General features: G+C 41.5%; 1 protein-coding gene across 1 annotated transcript in view; it reads left to right on the top strand.

Annotated features, from left to right (window-relative positions):
- Positions 1 to 8447: 8447 nt before the first annotated feature.
- Positions 8448 to 24390, top strand: part of stk17a (serine/threonine kinase 17a) — a 39263-nt gene continuing 23320 nt past the window's right edge. Inside the window, exon 1 of the mRNA XM_085763951.1 lies at positions 8448 to 8584. Coding sequence (XP_085620077.1) covers positions 8448 to 8584 — 137 coding nt within the window. The remainder of the gene's footprint in view (positions 8585 to 24390) is intronic.

Here is a 24390-nt window from a genome sequence, read left to right as displayed (position 1 = left end):
TCCAACGGTCTGATACAGGTTTCTACTGGTGTTCTGATGGTGATATTTTTTACCCTTTGTCTCCTAAGAGCTGGCTGTTGGTCAGAGGTCAGGACATTGACATCGCTTCCTGTGACCGTTACTGTTTAAAGAAGAAATCTCGCCTGCTGCCGTACTGATCTCTGCACTGAACCAGGTTCTGCTCCTGTCTCCTCCTCCTTCTTCTTCATTTCCTCCTTCATCTCCTCTTCCCTCCTGGGTCCTGTGGTTCTTCCGATCCTGTGCTGTGTGTCTGAAGTCAAATGCTTCCATGAGTAGCATAGGCTACACTGTGTGCGAATTTAGATGTGTGGCCAGGGCGCATGATCAGGGCTGGACTGGGACAAAAATTCAGCCCGGGCATTTTCTGTCCAGACCGGCCCACTAGGCTACTGATCAGCGGACACAGCGTAGAAGTCCACAAATCTTGCGGCGTCTTCTCTAACGTATACTACAAAGGACAGTCATATTCCTTGATAGCAGTTAACAAATAAAACACGTAGCTATGAACTCAAGGACTAAAATTGATCAATCAATAAATCTTTATTCATTAGTGTCAAATCACAACAGAAATTATGTCATGACTAGAGGTGGGCGCTACCTCAATTGGGTGAAGGGGGGGGGCAAAGAGAGACGGGGAGATAAGGACAAACAGGGACAATAATAACAAAATATCCTGACAAATAATCTAAATAGAAACATATTACAGGCAGTAGCAAGCATTAGAGCTGGAACTCATTTGTATTAAAGGTGACTCAGTCATTATGAAACCATAGAGAATTGAAAAAAAAAGTCTAAGAATTACAGGTCTGAATATGCATTCTCATATGTGTATGTGCACAAGTATGTATTGCCCTACTTCCTCGTCTGCAGCCAGCCAGCTCCACTCCTCACCAAATTTGTGACCTGCAAGAACAGCAAACAGAACTTGTACTCAGTATCTGTGTACTGACAAGTATATGTAGCCAAGTATACTTTTTGTGCAAACTGCAAAACCTTTTAACCTGCAAAAGCATGTCACATGCTCAAAACCAAGTATTCGTATCAATGAAAGTGTGTGTATCATAAACAAAAAGTCCTGTCACCATCATTTATGAACAAGATAGTCAAATGGCTTTGTCGTGTTTTCATTAGGACACTTTACTGTTTTTCCAATGCAAAAAAGTCAGATCTTTGTGACCTGAACATGCTCAAGACAGCACAGCCATTAGAGAAGTACAGTAAAAGTAACACATTTACACACAAATGATACCTATTACTCAGTAAACTATAAATGAATTGAAAGATTACAATAAACTTAATGGTAAATATTGTTAAACTATTATTTCCTATAGGTTTACTTGTATTTTGTGCTAAAATTCAAGTTATCTCAGCTTCCACGTGAATGTTTGCTGTTGCTACGGCAACAAGAGACTGCTGACGTTAGCAGCTGTTAGCTAGTTTAGCTAAATCATCTGAACAATAATAATCCATAATATCACAATTCGGCATATTTAAACAAAACCAACCACAACTACCAACAGTCACAGCGCTTCCACTCTGGGCTAATATGTTATCACATGTTAATTTATCAAAGTTAGAAAAATAACGACTTTAATCCCTGAGGAGCTACGTTAGCTGCAGCTGCAGCTGCATTCACCAGCAGCCAGATGCAGTTATCACATTCAATGTAAAAACGTGTTTTACTTTGTTTTGGACATGTCTCAGAAGTGTAGCCAGCCCCAGGCTAATGTTACTTACCATGTCTGCCTCCACTCGCTCATCATCGTCGGGTCCTCCTCGCTCGTCTCCCGGCGCAGCAGCACCTGTGGCTGCTGGGGGGGCGGTGGTGGGGGGTGGCGGTGGTGATCCCCAGCACTAAAGATCCGTCAATTTAGCAGCCTCCATCCCCAGAGACTCCGGCTTTTTAATCGCTGTTTCTCAGCGCCACCCGGGCGTTTCTCAAGTTAGGGAACAGTTTCGAAGACGTTCACTACTATAACTGGCTCAGCAGCAGCAGCAGCCCGTCCACCGGCCCATTGAGGTCCCGCCCCACCCTGGTTCGTGTAGTGATTGACAGCACTGTCAGGGCTCTCTGAGCCTGTCAGCCCATGATTGATTGACAATGACAAACAATAGACCAATAATATGTGTCGATGCTAGCACACACGGCTAGCCCTCTGTAGCCTGACCCAATTGGAAGGAATTTAGAAAGAAAGAAAGAAAGAAAAAAAACAGCGGACCGGCCAGGCCGGCCCACATTGGGTCAACGGCCCACCGGGCATTGCCCGGTATGCCCGATGGCCAGTCCAGCCCAAGGGGGCAGTTGTCGGTCTGAGAAGTGAAGCTCACTTCCGCATTCAAAAAGCTGCAATCCCCTCGGCTGTCGCTGGGGGCTGGCTCCAGAAGGGAGCAACTCCAATTGAGCCCCATGTTAAAATAGCCGATTTTACAGCTTAAAAAAACATATTTACAGCCTGGTACATTTTATTTTTTTGGTCTCAACCGATAGTTTCTACCCCCGCACACACTCTGAGGGGGGTGAATTTTTTTTAAACTCTACTGTTTTACTATTATTAGGCTTAAAGTTCTGGCCAATTAGGGCGCAGAACCATTGAGTGACAGGTCCGGCGACCGCTGCTACGAGGCCAGTGGGCGGGCTCTCGGCCGGCCAACGGCCGCACCGCTCCAAATATGGCAAGTAGAATCCAACATGGCGCGGCTCAAACCCCCGTAGTAGCGGCACAAAACAGACTCCCCCAAACCAATGGGTGACGTCACGGACGCTACGTCCATTCTTTTTACAGTCTATGGTCCAGCCCTGCGCATGATCAATTGACCTATGGCTAAGCCACGCCCCCAAACGCGATGAGCCAATCACAGTGCGCATAGCTAGCCCATACACTCGGACATTCTCTGCTTCCACGTCCATTGAAATGCATTGCAGTTAGTCAGTTTTCATTCGTTTTTATATGTTTTTTCTTGACATTTTAAGTTTAAAGTGGTCAAACGGTGTGCATGGGGTACATGCAACTCTGACACTAGGTATCCCGAGAGGCCACGGGGTGTATTTTTTTTTTTTTTACCTTTTCCTAAGCCACATCTCAACCGAGAGAAGTGTCTGCTCTGGATAAAGTTATGCGGTAGACCACAACACCAACTAAACCTGGATAAACTTAACAAGGATGTCTACATCTGGTCTAAGTTAAGTCAACAACGTATTTGAGGCAACATATTGTAAGAGATGTTTAGATGTTAGCCAGCATCACAACTAAGCATAAAGTCTGCTAGCTTAATGCTAACGTATAATGCAAAACTCCATAGACAGGCTAACAGAAGTTAGCCCGTCGCTATCGGCGTTTCGCGGCAAACGGCAGCCATAGCAGTAAAGCTAAGGGCGTTTTCACACCTGCAGTTGTTCCGATTCAGCAACTAAACCGATACAACTGTTGCGTTCTTTTTTCTGGGCCGTTTGTGTTCACATTGCATGATTCTAAAGCGGTACAGCGCTTTGCGCTGTGGAACAGCGCCATAGCAACGGCCCTAACAACACCCCATCAGCTGATCAGCAACAATGGCAACAATGAACCGCGGGCTGACTTGCAGTAGTGAGGAGGTTCAATTTCTTATTAATATTTGGGCAGACGAGTATTTAGTTTAAGTTCAATTAAAAAAAATGCCCAAGCTGACTGGTTTATGGCTGGGGCGAGACCTTGAAGTATGCCTATAATGTGCTATAGCTACAAATGTAGTCTAATAGGCTACATTATTATTTATTATTATTATTATTATTATTATTATTATTATTAGCTAGTGACCAAGCGTGCTGTCCGCTGTCTCAGTGCTGACACGTGAATGAATGACAGAGCGTGTCACTGCCCGTGAGAGAGAGAGAGACAGACAGAGAGAGAGAGAGAGACAGGGAGAGGGGTGGTCAGGTTGTGTTGGTCAAGCTGTGTTTTCAGTTTCAGGTGTCATAGTTATGTCAGATGAATTGTCCTCTAACACAGCCATTCTCAACCTTGGGGTCCCTCCCGACCCCAGTTGATGTGGCTGGAGGGGGCGAATGAACGACATGTTTCTTGGCATGCATTGCTGACCTGGGCATTGTTTCTTAATAAATTAGAAAAACTTTTCTTGTCATTCCCCTTTTCCGTGCATGGTTGAAGGAGACTGGCTTGCATCCACGCTCCACTCGCTCCTGCGCCGACAGGTCCTCGCATGTCACATAAACCAGCCCGGGTGTGTGGACACCGCATCAACTCGCCACCCGCATCTATTTAAACTCCGTCACTTTGTTTTGTTCTTTTGCCCTGATGAAAACCTCCAGGTCGGAATATTGGCCAAGGAGACAAAACTACAGCAGCCAATTATTTTTTTCAGTGCAGGGATCAAGAACTAAAAAGGCAAAAAAAAAAAAACCCACCGCGGACAGCGCTGCGCTTTATCCATCATGCGTTCACACCGGCGTGTGTGTGTTTGTGTGTTGGGGCGGGGGGGGGGGGGTCGCGGACAGCAGTGCATGTGAAATTGGGGGTCGCGACTCAAAAAGGTTGAGAACCACTGCTCTAACACCCTACAGTTTGACTCTTTTTTTCTTCTAGTAAACGGGCACCGTAGCATGACTAGTTATAGGGGTTGTTTGCGGAGCTCTGCTCGGTGCTGATCGCCGCGGGTCAGCTTGGAAAGGCTGGTGGACTCGTGGCTTGAGTTTGCGTCTTTCTTTTCTTTTGGCCACCGGCTTTCCTGTTTTAAGGCCAAGACGACACGCTGCTGATGCTCCATTATGTTTTTGAGGCAGTTGCCCGTGGTCCTCCTCCTCCGGTTGCCAGGTAACCAGTCAATTTGTTCCGATACATGTGTCGGTTGCGTTCTCACTACAAACGAACCGCTCCAGGGCTCGGATGGAAACGAGCCGAGACCGCCTCTCCCAAGCGATCTCGGCCCGCTTGTTTTGTTCCGCATCGAGCGCGATTGCTGTGTTCACATCTGACCAAACGAACCGATATATGACGTAAACGCTCCCTGTTTCGGAACAAATGGTCAGGTGTGAAAGCGCCCTAAGTGAAGTTTTGGTGACTTCCAGATGATATTTAATCAATTCTGTCTCCAAAAATCATCAATTGCCTCCTGTGAAATGTCTCCTACTGTGACAGCTGCCATAGCGCCCGTCACTGAATGTTGACTGTTTGTCCGAGTGAGTGGAGGGGGCGGGGCTTAGCCATAGGTCAGTTGGAGGCATAGTGACAGGACCTGTCAACTGTCACAGATGGTTAGTGTTGTCTCAAATCGAATACTGTTGTTTTGCACTCACCGAAACTAACGACTACAACGGTTGCAAATGTTTTTTTGAATTGAGACGCACTTACATACTCAAAATACTTAGTTTACGTATGGAAGTATTCAAATTGAGACACAGCACTGGTCTCTGTAGACCTCCTCCTGGTCTCTCGTCTCCTCCTGTGTCTCATTACCAGCAGTCTCTGTGTGAACATGTTTATTTTCTTCTTATAATAAGTGAATATTCAACAATTAAAACATGTTTGAAGATCTGATCAGTGGCTGTGATTTTATAAATATTATATAAACTACAGTCAGATTATATTTACTACAAGTAGCCTAGATTACAGTCAGACTATAACTACAGTCAGATTATATATAAACTACAGTCAGATTATAACTACAGTCTGATTATATTAACTACAGTCAGATTATATTTACTACAAGTAGATTACAGTCAGACTATAACTACAGTCAGATTATATATAAACTACAGTCAGATTATATTCACCACAGGTAGATTATATTACAATGTTTTCTTCATTTTTAAAATTTTTGACAAGAAATTATGATTTTTTCCCTGATCCAAATTCTGTAACTAGTTTATGAAAAACCGGCATCAACCCACTTCTTAAAAACAAAAACAATATACGTACTCTTTATTCACTTTCAGATTTCCAAATGTATTAAAGGGACAACGAGGAGTTTTGGAAAAGTGAAGTGTTTTCTCACTACATTTATGAGCCTCCGCACCGTGAAATTCTTTGACCGGCGCAAGACAGACTCATGTTTTCATTCATCAAGAATTAAAGTCAGAGGTTGGAAGACGATCACATACCGTCGTAGTTCCCACCATAAACGGAGATTCGGCGGCGTTATTCTCATGACTCGCCACGAAACCGAAAGTAAAGAAACGCTGGTCGGCTCGCCCAGCATTTCCACCACCACTAATAATAACAAAATAACCAAAGAGACAAAACCATAGATTTATAGAAAATGGACCATTAAAGGACAATTCCAGGCGAATTCAACTCGGGGGTGTATTTTCATATCATTTTAGGTCTAAAAGAAGGAATCTGAAGATTTTCAATTTAATCGCTCCTGTTTTGCGGTAGTTGTGTCTGTCCGTGCATCGCCACGGCAGCAATGAATGGGAGTGGATGTAAGTTCCGCTGTTTAGGCTGTTTACAGCCCTCAAAGCCGCAATTTTTTTCCACAGACAGCGTCAGATGGCGACTCAAACATGCACCGAGAAGTTTATTTACTTCAAGCAAGCCGACATGTTTGTAAAAGTCGATCTAATTCAAAGTCTCCCGGAGTCTCGCGCGAGCCCGAAGTTGCAGTGCTGGTGTGTTCAGGCGCAGTAGGAGCTACCGCTTGTGTCATAAACACAGGAATATCAACTCTTTACTTGCTTCAAGTGTACATTTTTTTCCACAGACAGCGTCAGGTGGCTACTCAAAGATGCGCCGATAAGTTTTTTTTTACTTGAAGCAAGTAAAGAGTTGATATTCCTGTGTTTATGACACAAACGGTAGCTTTTCCCACTGCACCTGAACACACCGAGCACGGCAACTGGGTCTCGCACGAGACTCCGGGAGACTTTTTTGGCCCAATCCCATTTCACCCCTTGGCCCTACCACTTACCCCTACCCCTCCGTTTTGCGCGTTCACGTGTAGGGGTAGGGGTGTCCCAATTCCCGTAAGGACAGAGGGGTAGGGGGAAGTGGTAGGGCTACATACCCCTCCAAACGGAGATTTTTCAGAGGCACACTCCAAACGGAGGGGTATGAAAAGTTTCCCATAATGCATCTTGCGGCAGCCGGCAGCAGTGGCTGTAAAACGAAAAGCTGTTTTATTTCTTGCTGTAGCGCTGTTATTACGTCACTTTCTTAAGTTTTAATATTTTTTCTTGCGAGAAAGTAACTGTTTAGGTCCCAAATGTGCGGTTAGTTTACCCAAATGACGGCGGGTTAGAAGTTTGCTCCGACGATTTTTCGGAGAAGTGAAGCTCCAGGAGGAGCGGCTCCTCACAGAGGCAGCAGCTGGCCTGCAGCGCTGCTCCGCCGGCCAAATTACGTCCTCGTCCCGGTCCCGCCGGGAGAGAAGGCGGTCGTTAATTAACTTATCCGCGGGTTTCTACCCCTACCCCTTGTAGCTCCGTTTCAAGGGGCGAGGGGCAAGGGGTAGGGGAAGGGGTAGGGGTAAAAAAGAGAAATGGGATTGGGCCTTTGAATTAGATCTAGTTTTACAAACATGTCGGCTTGCTTGAAGTAAATAAACTTCTCGGTGCATGTTTGAGTAGCCATCTGACGCTGTCTGTGGAAAAAAATTGCGGCTTTGAGGGCTGGAAACAGCCTAAACAGCGGAACTTACATCCACTCCCATTCATTGCTGCCGTGGCGATGCAGGGATTTAATTCAGCGATTAAACTGAAAATCTTCAGATTCATTCTTTTAGACCTAAAATGATATGAAAATACACCCCTGAGTTGAATTCGCCTGGAATTGTCCTTTAACAAGTGGTAACAGATTCATCCACATTAATATGAGACTTTTTTATAACCAAATAGAAACTCCTCATTGTCCCTTTAACATTTTGGCCACTTTGAGCCTCCCTATTTATTTTAGACTCAGGACGATCTCTTTTTTTCCTCTTTCTTTTTTTTCCCCACACGTGAGTGGCCCCGCCCCCTTTTGCCCCCTCCGATCCATCCCATTGGCCAGCCCATGTGTCAATCAGCGCGGGCTGCCATGGCAACTGACAGCACAGCAGCAGCAGCTCGTCGTCTCTCTGGCTGCTGTGTGGTGCTGCTGCTGCTGGTGTGTGTGTGTCGTGTGTCGGACTGAGGACCGCTGACCGACAGCAAAGCAGCTCAGAGCGGAACAAACTTCACTTCACTTCACCACCATGAGCCGGAGGAGACAGAAGAGCCTCGATATCACCCAACACGACACGACGAAACTATGCGGCAGCTTTTATTAACTCAACTTTTAATAACTAGACCGACAAAGACAAACTCCGTGTTGTTGTTGCCGTCGTCCTTTACAGTAACGTTAGGTGTATCACCGTGGTAACCAACCAACCGTCGCCGTCCGTCCGTTAACTTTAAACTTTTTTTTTTGTTTTTTTGAATTTAACGGACGCTAACGGAACTTCACGACGTCATCATGATCCCAGAAACCATAACAACCCGCGGCGTCGGTGTCGGCGTCGGTGGCGGCTTGTTGTCCGGGATCAAGACCCCGATCATCAGCGAACCCTTCACCGACCACTACACCATCCTGCCCGGGAAGGAGCTGGGAAGGTAAGCCCCGGAGAACCGCACCGCAAACCAGTTAATAGTGGGGAAATGCTTAACTTAGGCTTTGGAGTCGCCTCTCCAACTCCAAATATCAATACAATTGGCTATTACTATAAGTTAATGATTAATAACAGATTATTTTGACAACATTACCTAGGCTGCTCCATATCTACTGTAGGTCAGTTACAGTTAATGATAACAAAATACAGTACAATATTGTTTTGGCAAAATAGATTTAGCATTTATTGCCATATGAACAATATGAAAAACAAAAAACTAACATCAAGTTGGTGTCATCAACTCTTGGCACAGAAGCATTCTTGATATGAACAGTAATAATAATTCTCAAGCAAAAACTTAAATCGTAGTTGCACAGTAAAACACCTTAGAGGGAACAGTGACTGGGATAAAACACATAACTATCCTTGGCACCGTGACATGAAAGCAGTGGTGGACAGTAACAGAGGAAATTTACGTGAGTACTGTATTTGAGTACATATCTAGAGGATTTGTACTTTACTTGAGTATTAGATTTCTTTGGTAGCTACTTATTACTCTTACTTGAATACATTTCCAAGACAAATATTAGTACTTTTACTGGAGTTAATTAGTAGGAAGGCTGAAAAGTACTGGTTACTTTCAGGTCTTTTTCTAAAATCCTATTGGACACAAGCTGTGTTTGTCTGTGAAGGAAACCCTAACCCCTAAAAGCAGCACATCAGTGCAGCTGCTTTCAAAGAGTTCATTCTCACTAACAAGAGTTAAAAGCTCCTTACATTCATTTAGAAAAAAATATAGTACCGTAATTCATTGATGTGAAAAATAAGAAATTTACTCTTACTCTTCTTTTCTAACACATTTATTGCAGTGTAAGTGTTAGTTGTGGTTTACCTGGCACCGGGACAGTCCCAGTCCGGCTGCATGCCAGGCTGCTGCTGCTGCTCGCTCCACTGCTCTGGAAACAGTAAACACAGACGTTTGTGCTTCATTTCATTGGTGCATTCATTTCATAAAATAACATAAACACATTACTCTTATTAAATTCATAATATATCACATATTTTATAGATTACGTATTATTTTGTGGCTGTATGTCCTTCCAGCTGCTGCTTTTGCATTAAGATGCTGCAGTGTCCTCTGAGATAAACTGACCCACACACCTGGATTTAAAGAGAGGCTACGTATGCAGTTTATTTTTATTTTTTAACCTTATTATTATTTTTACCTTAATGAAGCAGCTTCAAAGTACTAGTGCAGGTTAAATAAATGACTTGTAACTTGTTCCAGGGAGAATGGAGGCTCTCTGCTTTCCACCTAGCGTCTCTAAAGTCATATTTACACGACGTGTGTGTCACTTCATCCACTTAGATAGATAGATAGATAGATAGATAGATAGATAGATAGATAGATAGATAGATAGATAGATAGATAGATAGATAGATAGATAGATAGATAGATAGAGACTTTATTGATCCCAACCTTGGAAATTAGAGTGCAGCAGCAGCATTACACATGACAATAGCAACACAAAGAATTAAAAAGAACAACCTATACATAATAAAATAGCACTATAAAATGTAATATAAAAATGTAAATACAACAAATAGGGAGTGTTGATTGTAGGCTAGTGCAAAATAAAATGTAAGGTGGAGTAAAAACATATGAAGTGCGTAGTGACGGCATGTTATGACCAGAGTTTTGAGCAGTTATTGTCCAGTGTGATGGCACGTGGCAGGAAAGATTTCCTCTATCCGTCCCTACGATATCGTATTGTGGATTTTTTCTTGTATTTTTTCCATTTAAAGGTGTAATAATTAAGTGTTTGCATGTTTGTCTGTGGCATTTGACAGTCAGATGTTGTGTTTGATGCCAGCGACCTGTCAGCTGTGCTCGCTCCTCAGCAGCTAATGTTTCACAGGATGTCTTCAAGGTTAATCATTAGAGGAAACACTCTCTCCTGGGATATTAGTCCTGAAAGAAAAGTCACAAGGCCGATCCCAGTTTAAAAAGAGAATCACACTATGTTTTTTTTGTGTGTGTGTGTAGTAGTTCTGTTCCTGCTGGTTCGTTTGACCGAGGTCCAACATCAGATTTCAGAGCTGAGGTCAGAATCAAAGTCGTTATAATCTGCTGTTATACAGCTATGTTCGCAATGTACGACATCTGAGTCTTAGAGCACCACAACAAAGGCATTGTGTGTGTGTGTGTGTGTGTGTGTGTGTGTGTTTGCATGTGTGTGTGTGTGTGTGTGGCTTTGCATCGCATGACATGACATTGTGACTGAGATTAGCCGCCACAGAGCAACATGAAAGGTTACATTAATCTGCAGCGCTGCTCTGATCTGAGCTGCAGCGCTGCAGGGAGACCGTCGGTCAGCTGACACACGTTCATGTGTTCAGGTCCACGTCGCAGCAGCAGCAGCAGCAGCAACGTCCAGGCCCGAAACCCCAAAACCTCAACACACTGCGCACATGTACGGCTTCATATATATATATAGGCTACATGTGGTTAATTATGGCTGAACATCTGGTCGAGTTGAGATTTTAAATTTGACCTGGAAAAATATGAAAAAATGGAAACTGTTATTTTCCTTTACATGTGTAGAAGATGAAATTTTAGGCACTTTGTTTAAGTTTTGACACAGTTTTGGTAATTTTAATAATATTTTGGTTAATTTTCCCAACTTTTGTTCCCTTTTCTTTCAAAGTTTTTCATTCATTTTCATTAAATCTCTATCAGGATTGACTTAAACTGTGACGCTGTTGTTTGTGCATTTCTGCAACAATCATCCAATCACTGAGCTTAAAAATCAACTTCCTGCTTTGCTATTGTTGTTGTTGTTGTTGTTGCTGCTGTTTGGCGTCCTGACTTGTTGTGTTTACTCGCCGCGACTCTTGGCCACGTCTCCGGTTCTGATCCGATCACGTTCACTCACAGCTTTAATCTGAAAAGGCCTCAGGAGTGAGTGAGTGAGTGAATTCCTGCCGTGCACAAGGAGCTCGGAGGAAACAGGATGAAAACTTCTGCTTCCTGGTTTTTTTTTTACTTTTTATTTTTTTTCTTTATTCAGAGTTAATGAATCTTCGTTTGTTTATTCTGCCCCAAACTCAGTCGTCTGTTTCTCTGTGGAAGCTTCTGTCTCATTAGTTCACAGCTGCAGAACATTCGGCCTGCAGCTCAGTGTGTGTGTGTGTCTATGTGTGTGTTTGTAAAGTGTGAGGTGTGATGTGCTCGGTGCTGCCGGTGCCCCGTTGCCCCGTTGCCCCGTTGCCCCCCCCCCCCCCTCCACAGCATTCCTGCTCTGACCGGACCGAAGCCTCCTGGTTGTTGACAGTCAGAGTGTTGCGTTCAGGTTCCACATGGTTTAACTGTAAAACTGTGTACTGACCAGAATCTGGAGATCACACATTGTTATATGGACAGACAAATACAGTTTATTTTATAACACATTCAGACTCAGAACAGTTGCATCAGCATTCCTGTTGTATTATTATTATTATAACGTACGTTACGTCACAGTTCCAGTGTTTGTGCAATCAGAACAGAGGAATTAACAGGAAGGATCAGATTAACATTAAAGGGATACACAGGGATACCAACATTTTTTTTTTTTTTCGTGTCTTGCCTCACTCCCGAGTCCATGACCAGCAGATAGACACCATCCTTTCCACTGTGCGTGCAGTAACAAGGGAGATAGAGCCGTATCGGCCGTAATTAGCTTAGCTGAAACACTGGAAGTGTATGGGTAGTGGTAGCCTGCCTCCACCTAAAGTCGCTAATTAGCTTAGCTCAAATGCTGGAAGTGTATGGGTAGTGTTAGCCTGCTGCCACCTAAAGTCGCTAATTAGCTTAGCTCAAACACTGGAAGTGTATGGGTAGTGTTAGCCTGCCTCCACCTAAAGTCATCAGAGAAACTCTTCAGCAACTCTAAACGGAAACCGGCGGGCCGATCTTCGTCTCAGAGCTGACAAAACTCTCCGGTAAGGCATCTTGAGCGGTCCAATGCCGCTAACGGGACGAGATCGGTCAAAACGGAGGGTTCAAGCAAAGACGCTTTATTTTGGTTCAAGCTAGCTACATCGAGGGTAGGTTAGCTTCCTGTTTCAAAGTAAAAGCACAAATTCTATCGTCATGGTTTTCTGTATGTAAAGGGCAACGGGTGTTTTATTTTGTGAAAGTAACCGGAAGTGCGTTGGTCACAATGGCTAGCTTGAGTAGTAAACCGAATTCGTCCCAACAAAACTGTAAACAGCTGGTATTTAGACAAATTAACGACACACTGCTGATCTAAACGGCTACTTTCTCACCTAAACATGTTTGAAATGTGGATAAAGTGAAATATTTACAGAGTTTAGAGCTAAAATGAAATCAGCTTCTGACTGCTGGTTTCGGCTCGGGTAGGAAGCAGGCTAACACTACCCATACACTTCCAGTGTTTGAGCTAAGCTAATTAGCTACTTTAGGTGGAGGCAGGCTAACACTACCCATACACTTCCAGCGTTTGAGCTAAGCTAATTAGCGACTTTAGGTGGAGACAGGCTAACACTACCTATACACTTCCAGCGTTTGAGCTAAGCTAATTAGCGACTTTAGGTGGAGGCAGGCTAACACTACCTATACACTTCCAGCGTTTGAGCTAAGCTAATTAGCGACTTTAGGTGGAGACAGGCTAACACTACCTATACACTTCCAGTGTTTGAGCTAAGCTAATTACGGGCGATACAGCTCTATCTCCCTTGTTACTGCACGCACAGTGGAAACGATGGTGTCTATCTGCTGGTCATGGACTCGGGAGTGAGGCAAGACACGTATCCCTTTAAGAATAAGAAGACATTTTTCTTGTTCATATACATTGGCATGCAGAAAGTTTGATATTCATGTCTTGAAGTGTTAAAACGCTTTGTTGTTATAGTGTTATCTAATTAAAAAAGTAATGGGTTACTCTACTTAGAAAGTAGTGGTGAGTGAGTTAGAGTGAAACCTCCTGGAGGCGACGAGAACAAGAAGTGATGAAGCAGCAGGAACAGTGGAGTGATTCAAGTGATTCAGAGGAGTCAGATGTTCAGAGTCAAACATGAACTGTGAAGAAGAAGAAGCTTTAAAGTCCCAGTGAATCATCACTGAGCTCTGAGTTTTTTAATGATGATTAAACATCCGACGCTCTTTTACTCCTCTGATCCTGGATCTGCTCCACATCTACAAACGTCTCTGTTCGTGTCCGTATCATCTTTATTTTAACATAAATTCCAGTAAAATCCAGTTCTACTCGGACTTTTCCCCCAATTTGTACATTTGTGATTTTAATGTTGAAATTTCCAGCTTTATTGCGTGTGTTTTCCAAAAATGCAGTGAATTGAACCTTCAGAGTAGGGCTGACCCAAAAAAATCGAAGCTTCGAAACTTCGTTCGTTGCCATGGAAATCGATCTTTAAGTCCGTGATCGATTGTTTTTTTTTTCTTCCTTTTTTCCTTTTTGACACCGGTTCTCGTCGGCACTTGTTACATTAAAATGAGTAGGCGACTTGGCATCATGGAAACCTGCCTGTTTTTGGAGATATGCAGTGTTTGTTTGCCATTACTTTCATTACTTTCATTATTTCCGCTACGACCCCCCCCCCCGGTCAGACGGCTGCGCACCCCACTGGCCATCAAAGCTTCGATTAAAATCGATTTTATGTCCGCGAAGCTTCGATGATCAAAATATGATAATCAGGTCAGCCCTACTTCAGAGCCACCGTAGATCTGTTTCCATTCCTGTATCTTTCCAGTTTCTTGTGGTTTTATTGCAGTTGGAGGCGTTTTGATGGTGGTGCGTTCAGGTGCTCATTAGAAACTGGGACGTGTGAGATCAGAAACTTCCCGACTGAAAACAATAAGAAACAGGTTGTTGTAAAGAGGAACGTGAGTGTGTCACCTGATGAAGGCTGAGAGTGAGGATGATGATGATGATGGGGCAGTTTAAGGTAATACCCCGTGGGGCATCTCTGGTGGTGGTGGGCAGAGAGGGGGTGGGGGCGTCCCAGATGGTCTGTGGTCAAGCTCCTTTAGAGACGGTGACGGTTTCTAATGGTCCCAGATGGTTAAGACCCAAAGCTTTTTTTCTTCCAATGAGTCTTAAAGACAGAAACAGAAACATATGTTCACTGGCTCCTCAACTAAATAACTCACTGTTTAGTTATAAGGTATTTTTATTTAATCGAATTCACTGAAGTTATTTTATCACTTAGAGTTTGACTTTTTCACTTTTTAGATCCAAATATTATCTGATATGTTGAGTTTGTTCTGTTAGGGGAGGAAAATATTAGATATCTGTGATATATTTTTCTTTTATACATTATTATCAGATTTAATTTCATTTATTGGATCTCCATTAGCACCAGCACATTAGCATAGCTATTCTTCCTGGAGTCCAAACATGTTAGTTGATGTGTGGTTGTTGCACAACAGATTTAGTTTAATACAAAAATACATCCTGTTCTATTCTGTTCCAAACTATAAATTAACTTGATTTATCATTTTCTCTTCACTGTTTATTGATAGGAATGATCAAATTCAAAGAATCTACATCTATATGCTCCCAGGTAAACTTTTAGCTGATAGATTTCCTGATTGATTATTACAGAAGGAGAACCTTTATTTTATCTTATTTTGTCCTTTATTTATTCAGGGTAGTTTCACTGTGACCTTTGACCTTGCTCATGGGCACTGTGGTGGTTGAATGGGGATCGAAATGGCGATCTCGCAGTCACCAAAATGATCCTCATGGAGAGAAAAAAAAGTGTGTCGCTGTTTTATTTTGAAAATGTAGCCCTTTATTCTGAAAGGACGGGATTTGAGCTCATTGATTATTCCCACAATCCGATCAGAGTTAATTGATGAGACCTGTTGTCTTTGATCTTCACCTGTGGATTGTTGTGGTTGTGGCTGTCATGGTGATCAGCTGAGCGGCCTCTCTCGCTCTCTCCGCAGCAGCAGCAGCAGAGCGACGAGCGTTTTGGCCTCGAGCCAGAGAAAATCTTTACTTCATTAAATGTGTCCTGGTCCCTGTCACTGATCCTGGACCAGAGCTGCTGCTGCTGCTGCTGCTGCTGCTGTCGTCACACAGGACGGGACAATAAAGTTTTCTACTGTTTCTACTGCTGCAAACAGGAAGTGATGAAAGATCGAATGATTTTCTAAAGGAGGTTTTTAATGATCAAACTGTAAAATGTTGTGATTTGTCGCAAGTGTTTGAACCATGACACGGCAACAAATGTAAACACGGTGAATACTGAATATCACTTTACTGTATCGTGATGTTCAGGGCGGTTTTACTGCTCTCAAATATAAAAACGGGTCACATTGGACCCTGAGGCAAAGCAAGGCATCTTATTTATATACTGTAGCACATTTCAACTCAATGCGCTTTACATGAAGACAAAACATAGGAACTGGAGATGGAAGAAGAAGAAGAAAAAAACAGCTTAAAACAGTATAAAAACATAGGCTACAATTTAAAGTATTGAAATAAAACCCAGGATAATAAAAAATGTAAACATTAAACATACAATGAAAAAGCAATAAAATAGAATAAAGAAGAATATGTATATATCTAGACTAAAATAGAGCATTAAAATATGAGTTTTCAGCATTTACTATTGATTTGCATTAAAACAATTAAGAGGACTTGCAGTGCAAATCCAAGATTACGATTTAAAGTTCTTTAAAAGAGCTCAACACAAGAAAAGAGAAATGTTTTTAACCTGGATTTAAAAGTGGTTACAGTTGAGGCTTAACATTATTTAAGGGTTAAATAACATCCTACATTGTTCTTCTAAAGTAAAGTATCAGTTGTTAGTGTAGAGCGCTGTTTAAGCAATGTTCAGCTTTTTACGTTATAGACCCCACACCGAGGGAAATCCAGCGTCAGTCAGGTGGGTGTCGTTAACGTACGTCGGCGTCAGCGTGTTTCCTCTCATCACTTCAGCAAAAACTATTTTCATTAGAGTCAAATTTCATCCTGAGCTTATTAAAGAAAACATGACTCGGCAGAAAAAAAACAAAAACAACGACTCAGGTTCAGTTTTTTTTTTTTTCTCTCAGGAGGAGCTGTGAGTTTGCCAGAAACCATTAGATGATTAGAGCTGCAGGGTTTTACTGCAGTGGAGTCAAAATACCACACATAGGATCATATATACACTGTTATAGATATTTTATTTTATATTATTTTACACAGTCAGTACGGGGTTAACAACAGAGACCAGTTTTAATTCATTTAAATGTTTTCTAGGTTGTTTTATTTAATAGTTTCATTAATAAATCTGCACTGAAGACGAGGTCGGACCTGGACACGGACACACACACACTCTCATTGGACGATGCTTTCTTTAAATTAACTGTCAGCATGCCATCACACACACACACACACACACACACACACACACACACACACACACACACACACAAAGCGGTCTCTGTCAGGGTGTAGTCTGTGAATGAGGCTGCAGCTCCTGAAATGTGCTGACGCTGCTTTAGAAAAGGCCGCGGTGGCCCAGTATGGTTTTTAAAGAGCACACACACACACACACACACACACACACACACACACAGCATAGGCCACGCCCCCTCTGCTCTCAGGCCACGCCCCCTCGCCGAGCTCTCAGACGGTTGTTGAACCAACACTCTGTTATGAAGAGTAAAAAGTCGAAGCTGAGTTTAGATGCCGAGGTGAAAAACCCTGGAGTCACATTATAGAAGCTATACCATAATATTACACCAACACCGACCTGTTGTCACCTAGGAAACGTCACAAGATTCACACCTGAAACTCAACTCACCCACGACTTAGTTTTATAGGTTTCACACAGACGACAACGTCTGTCTGTGATTTAAAGAAGCAGATCAACTATTTTTATGATGTTGCTTTTAATTAATTAATTCAGTGTTAATTTAGTATAGAAATAGTTGTTTATGTCATTTTTTATAGACCGAATCGCCTTGTTCTTTACATTCTACTTCCGGGTAGAAAACCAGCACGTAATTTGAATGAGATCAATAGTAACGAACGAGAGTTTAGCTATATATCATATTTTTCACGCCCTATCACCGTTTAGACAAATCTGAAATGATTGAAGAAACATTACTATTTCTGTGTGTGTGTTTTGTGTTGCTATGTGTTGGATTTATTCAGTTTGGGGGAATCACAGTGTCTAAAGCATCAGTGGCTCAGCTGACAGGGACAGCTAACGGTAGCTAAGCTAACGGCGGTAGCTAAGCTAACAACAGGACGTCAGCTGTTAAAACCCTCCCGTTGTGGGACACGACATGAAACTACTCCAGTTAGCTCAGTCATGTTGGAACTCAGATATCCGCTGGAGAAAATATTTTTTCATGGAGCGTTTATTGAGTCACTGAGTTATTAAAGTTAAACAGGTAGCTAACCGTTAGCCCGGCTAATCTATGATAACCACGACTAATTACAAAAATGTGCACACAGAAATAGTAATGTTTGTCCAATCTTTGGTTTTATAAACTTTACAAACATCAGATTAGTCTGAACGGTGACATAGTAACATGAAAAATTTGCGAAACTCTCGTCTGTCACTATTGTTCTCATGCTGGTTTTCTACCCGGAAGTAGTTGAAAACAACAAGGAGATTCGTCCTATTGATTTATAACCTAGTGTTATGATCTTTAGATGAGTTTCTTCTTGTGCTTTAAAGCTGAACTCTCCAAGTCCGGTCTCTTCTCCTAATTGTGGTTAGATAGTTAAGGTGAAAATCCTGCCGAGCTCCTCTTTAAAAAAGGATAAATAAATTAAAATTAAAATTAAACATGAAACCAAAATGTGTTTGTATTCAAAATGCACAACGTTAAGTTCAAGTGCATTGTGGGTAGTAGCCTTCCAGGAAAGTCATGTCCATGTGTCATGGGGCTTTAACGAGCTGTGATGAATGGATCGTTATGAGCTCGACGGTTCAGATGATAAAACGTTGCAGCTCGGTGTCGGACCGTTGAGGCTGTTTGAGTAGATAATGAGTGAAATTTGAATTTTGGGTGAACTATCCCTTTAAAGAACCTGTTGTTTGATTGATCAGTCTCTCAGTTTGTGTTGATATTAATCAGATGATCAGAAGCTGCAGCAGAAACTGAGACTTTATGATGATGAGGACCTGCAGCTCGCGGCTGCTGCAGCCTCATGACTCTCACATGAGCCCACACACACACACACACACACACACACACACACACACACACACACACACACACTCTCTTCTTCATTGTGTTTTAATGTCACAGCTCTGAGCCGTGGTCTCATGAAGAACCACTGACTTTTATTCTTGTCCTGTAACGTCATCATCATCGTCTTCATCTCCCTGCAGCTCAGACTGGAGAGAATAATGTAACACTCTGTTATTTATCACACTGATAGAATAATAATAATCTGCTTTGTCAGAGTCCTGAGAAACTTTAATTTCTCATTCAGTTTTATTAACCCTGTAAGACCCAGTGTTGCAGAATTACAACAATTTTGGTTATCCCCAAAAAACGTCTAATTTTTTTTTTGTTTTTTGGTTCAACCACATTAACATGATCATTGGGTCCTATAGTTTGTTCTCACATTGCGATTGGATCCAACATTTGTATATAAGGCCCGCCCTCAGGTCAAGAAGTCACACAACCTCCAATTTTTTGATCGAGCAACATCCCTTCGATTCACTGGACTGGATTCATCTAATTCAAGTAAGTAAAATGCTTTGAATATTTGTTTTTGTTTTTATTACAATGTCTAGAACATGAACATATATAGTTTTTGTGGAAAATATGCCCTACATTTTATTTAGAGCTTGTTTTATAATTGTTGCAATATTACAACGCTGGGTCAGAGTGGTAGCCAAAACAGCCTGTTTTTGAGAGGAACTTCAATTGAAATTTTTACAATATAACTTTAAACTACACATGATTTACACATTCTAGCCTTCAGCCTCATATTGGATTACATGTTTACACATTTTTATTGTATTAGAAACTAAAGAGTAAAGATATATTGTCATATTTAAACATTTTAATTTACTTAATTTCTAACCACCTTCAACACTCAGTATTTTCTCCTTATCACAGAATGCAGGACTTTCTTACAAAGAAATTCAGTTTGTGCATGTCTGCCCTTTGTCTTAGTCTCTATTGATAAGAAACTGTTCCTAGCAATTCATAGTCAAAGCAGGGATGCTCCTGGTGCATCTGTGGCATTGTCCTGGAACAGGTGTTAATGTTCATGGATGTAAGGTGTGGTTGTAAGATGGAGGCTACATGCATTTCCTATTACGATGATAATCACAGTCTCCAATAGGTCAATAGGTCAGTATTGTGTGACCAGTGAAATGTGTGAGCAGGCTACTTCAGTGAAATTTGTAAACACTTCATAATGAAATCAGTCTCCCCACCACCCCATCTTTCCTGTTGGCCATCTAGAATCTAGTAAGCATGTGTGCTATTTGTATATACATTTGTTTCATTTTTATTTTTTCCATTTCAGAATGCCACCAGCAAGGCGAGATCATCGGTACAGCGTGCAGGGTGTAATTGCCATCGTCCAAAACGGAGAGAGGACATGGGACATGTGGACATGGATTTCGACAACACTGATGCAAGTGATGAAGAATCAGATAGCGATGCCTGTGTGGACAAAGAAAACCAAGAACCTACTGATTGCCCAGCCAATGTGGACATTGAGCCCCAATCAAACAAACACATCATGCCCCGTGACAGATGTCGCTGGCAAAAAAAAAAGATTTTATCAGTCCCAATACTGATTTTTCTGGTCCAGCTCTCACTGATGATGTCAACTCCCTCCTCACACCACTGCAACTACTTCCAAAAGTTTGTGTCAGAAGACATGGTTGAAGCTCTGGCAACAAATACGAATGAGTACATCATTCAAAAAGGTATACTAATACCCAAAGCAAGTGTGATGCTGTGAGACTGGGTTAGATGTCTGCCTCTGTTTTTCAGAGGACAAGAACTGCTTCTGGGACTATCACTGTAAATAATATAAATAAATGTGAAAGTTCTTATTGTTGGAATAAATGACTCTTCATAACAACATGACTGAGATTATTATTCATGTTATATACTGGCTTGGGAAAAGCAAAACCCTGCAAATGAATCCTTAGTTCTGTATTGCTGTTCAGACAATGAGTGGAAATACAGGAGATTCTGCTCCCCATTAAGCCCAACGTTGCAATATTACAACATCTCAGTAAAACCTTACTAAAACATAAAATTTTTGAAAACACTCCATTTTCAGCCCCAAAGGCCTCCTACAACAACATCTGAATGGTTGAAATTTTTTTTTTTTGCGTTTTTCTATATTTGGGTTTTACAGGGTTAAAGTCCACTCAGTGTTTTATTATAAAAAATGATCTGATGCATCTCTGTTTATTAAAAATATCTATAATAACTAACCGTTAGTTAAAGCTGTGGAAGCTGTGTGTGTTTAGCATTTAAAGAATAAGAGGTGACAACAGTTTAAATGTTAATGAACCTCATAAAGATTCTTTTCATATCGTCGCTTGTTCATATTTTAATCCTCCATCAGCGTTTACACAGTTTTCTCTGTCATCTCCTCTCAGAGGTCACGTTAGAGTAGAGTAGATAAGGCAGCAGCTGTGTTTTTATCTGTTTTAAAGGGACAACGAGGAGTTTCTATTTGGTTATAAAAAGTCTCATATTAATGTGGATGAATCTACGTTACCACTTGTTAAGGGTCCATTTTCTATAAATCTATGGTTTTGTCTCTATGGTTATTTTGTTATTATTAGTGGTGGTGGAAATGCTGGGCGAGCCGACCAGCGTTTCTTTACTTTCGGTTTCGTGGCGAGTCATGAGAATAACGCCGCCGAATCTCCGTTTATGGTGGGAACTACGACGGTATGTGATCGTCTTCCAACCTCTGACTTTAATTCTTGATGAATGAAAACATGAGTCTGTCTTGCGCCGGTCAAAGAATTTCACGGTGCGGAGGCTCATAAATGTAGTGAGAAAACACTTCGCTTCAACAAAACTCCTCGTCGTTGTCCCTTTAAATTTTAGTTTTTCCTTCTTCTGTCGTCGTGTCGTTCATCGTCCGTTTTAAATTTTCAGCCACAAACACGGAGATGAATCCTTTATAGCCGCGATGGTGAAACAGTTTCATCTGGTTTCAGAGATGATGAGAAGATTCACAAAGTTTAAACACAGACCTGTCACGTCTGAATGATCTGAGTCACCAAAAAAACGAGGATTCAGGTCCAGACTCATTCAGGACTGTACTGGATTCTGTGGTAGGGCTGGACGATTATGGAAAAAATAATAATCACGATTATTTTGATTGATATTGAAATCACGATTAGGGATGTCACGATTACTTGTTTTCACAATTAATCGTGGTATTAAACGCCACAATTAATTGATCGTAAAGATTCCTAAATACCGTTACTTTCACAAAAATTTTATTTTGGAACTTTATTGGCGGATATGCGCAAAAATAAAGGTAAATGCACAGATACTGGTCCATTTATCTAACATAACATTGAATTGGTAGGAATTTAAATGTTGGCGAGTCATTTTTAATAAAAAAAAAAAAAGCAAAACAAAACAAAAAACGATTAAAATGAACTTAAACATTTGGTATAGATGACAATTTATGACCTGAATATTTCAAACGCTTCCCTTGGGGATTAAGAATCGGTCATATATTAATAGATACTTGAAATATTTTGTATAAACAATGAATAATGTAATTATATTTTGACTATATTTGATTTTACACATTCATAGTGTTGTGAAATTAATTAATGCATAATAATCGTTAACACCGTGATTATTTCTCTGACAATAATCGTACCAAGAAAATTTATAATCATGACATCCCTAATCACGATTAATAAACACGTTCAAAATTGATTTTGAAAGAAAAAGTATTTATTGAGCCACCAAAACTCAACTTTAAATATAACTTCAACTGAGGTTTCACTACAGGCTTCTTCTGGCTTCAGTGATGAACGAATAATACCAATACCAATGTAAACACAATAAATAATCCACATCCAGTGCCATTTCATTACTCGGATGGATACCATTTCACTGGGCTTTTACAGCCCAGTAACTTGCATACACGCTGCGCGGCGGCAGCACATTCATCGTTTTTCTTCGATTACAGTGTTTTCATGATCGTGAGAAGCCAAAATCGTAATCAAGATCAAAATTAGATTTGTGCAACAACCAGCAGCCAATCAAACCAAAGCACTGACCGGCCTGCTGACCGACTGTGCTGCTCCTCATTAAACGTCCTGGACCGTGAACCGGACCAGACTGGAAACATCTGTAATTAACGGCTCAGTCTCTCCACCTGCTTCCTCCGAGGGATTAACAACTATATTTACTACAGTTTTTATTTTCCATGCGGCCTCGCTGCATGTGTCCATGTGTCCATGTGTCCTCCTGTGTGTGTGTGGACGGGATTATTGGAGCATCGACTGTCGGCCGTGGCCTCGGGGAGCGCGTGATGAGAGCTTGTCATCTCCATCACCGAGTGCATTTCAGAGGATACCCCCCCACCACACACACTCTACCCCCCCGGGCGGCTTGCACATGTGTGTGTGTGTCTGTGTGCACGGCACGGTGTGGTCTTCACATGAGACCAGCTCCCAGTCAGGCAGCGAAACTGGGTCAGAGACCAGAGAGACAGAGAGAGAGAAGAGTTTAAATGAAGCAGCATGAAAACCAAACACATCTGTGAAGCCGAGGTGGAAACTCAACTCCGTTAACTCCTGATGCCACAGTCTCTCAACCAAAGATTTACACTGATATTTACTTCATTTACACATTTCCAGCTCCGTTATTCACGTTATTTTAACTGACTCTGTTTTTGTAGATTCATAATTCTGGTTTATTTGTCAATTATCTGTTTTCCTGCTCTGAAACAACCTCCTAAAGCAAAGCAGGGGGGTCAAACTCAATCACACAAGGGGCCAAAAGGTAAAACATGAACAAAGTATGTCTGACATTTATTGAACAGACTAAAACTGACATTGTTTTAATCAGAAATATACATTTGAACAGTCGGCAGACATATAATAAAAAAAACAAAACAACAACTTTGTTTTTCATTAACGGTGCCTTTAAGCAAAATGAGAATATTTCAGATATGCAAGTGTTGTACCGACAGGCCATTAATAAAAGAAATATGAAATTTTCTCACTGGCCAGTTTGACATGTTGTGTGTCCTAAAGTCTCAGAGAAACCACATCATTGTTTTCTTTATCCTCAGTTTTTAAGTTCCTCTGTTTATTTCCACTGATCCAGCAGTGAGTTGAGTCTCTAAAGTTGTTGTTTTTCTTTTGTCATCGATCTCACAGGTGTTTATGCATGAGATGATAAAATATTCACCTGGTTTTAAATGAAGCCAAACTCTGTCGAAAACATTTCCAATTAAACTCGGTTTAGTAAAGTCAGGTTTATTTGTTCAAACAGAACTTAATCTGAGTTTAATCAATAGACACAAGTGAGAATATTAACATTAAAGTTAGATATATAGATAAATATGTTGAGAAAACTGTAAATTAATTGGACAACATGAGCAGATAAAGAAACGTACAGTGTCTTGTTTAACTCCTGCTGTAAAAGTTAAAGCTCCTCAGTCTGAGGTTTTAATTTTTTTTAAATTTTGTTTAACTTGTTTAATTTTTGGATCAACAAAGTTTCAGATGATCTGGATGAAATCAAACTTCTCCTCCAGGTCGGAGCAGGTCACAGCTTCACAGGCGACTTCTGAGTTAATTATAATGAAA

This window comes from Trachurus japonicus, chromosome 20 (genome assembly GCF_045865225.1).
Source record: "Trachurus japonicus isolate A0001 chromosome 20, Traja_1.0".
NCBI lineage: Eukaryota > Metazoa > Chordata > Actinopteri > Carangiformes > Carangidae > Trachurus > Trachurus japonicus.
This window is presented reverse-complemented; position numbering and strand designations above follow the sequence as displayed.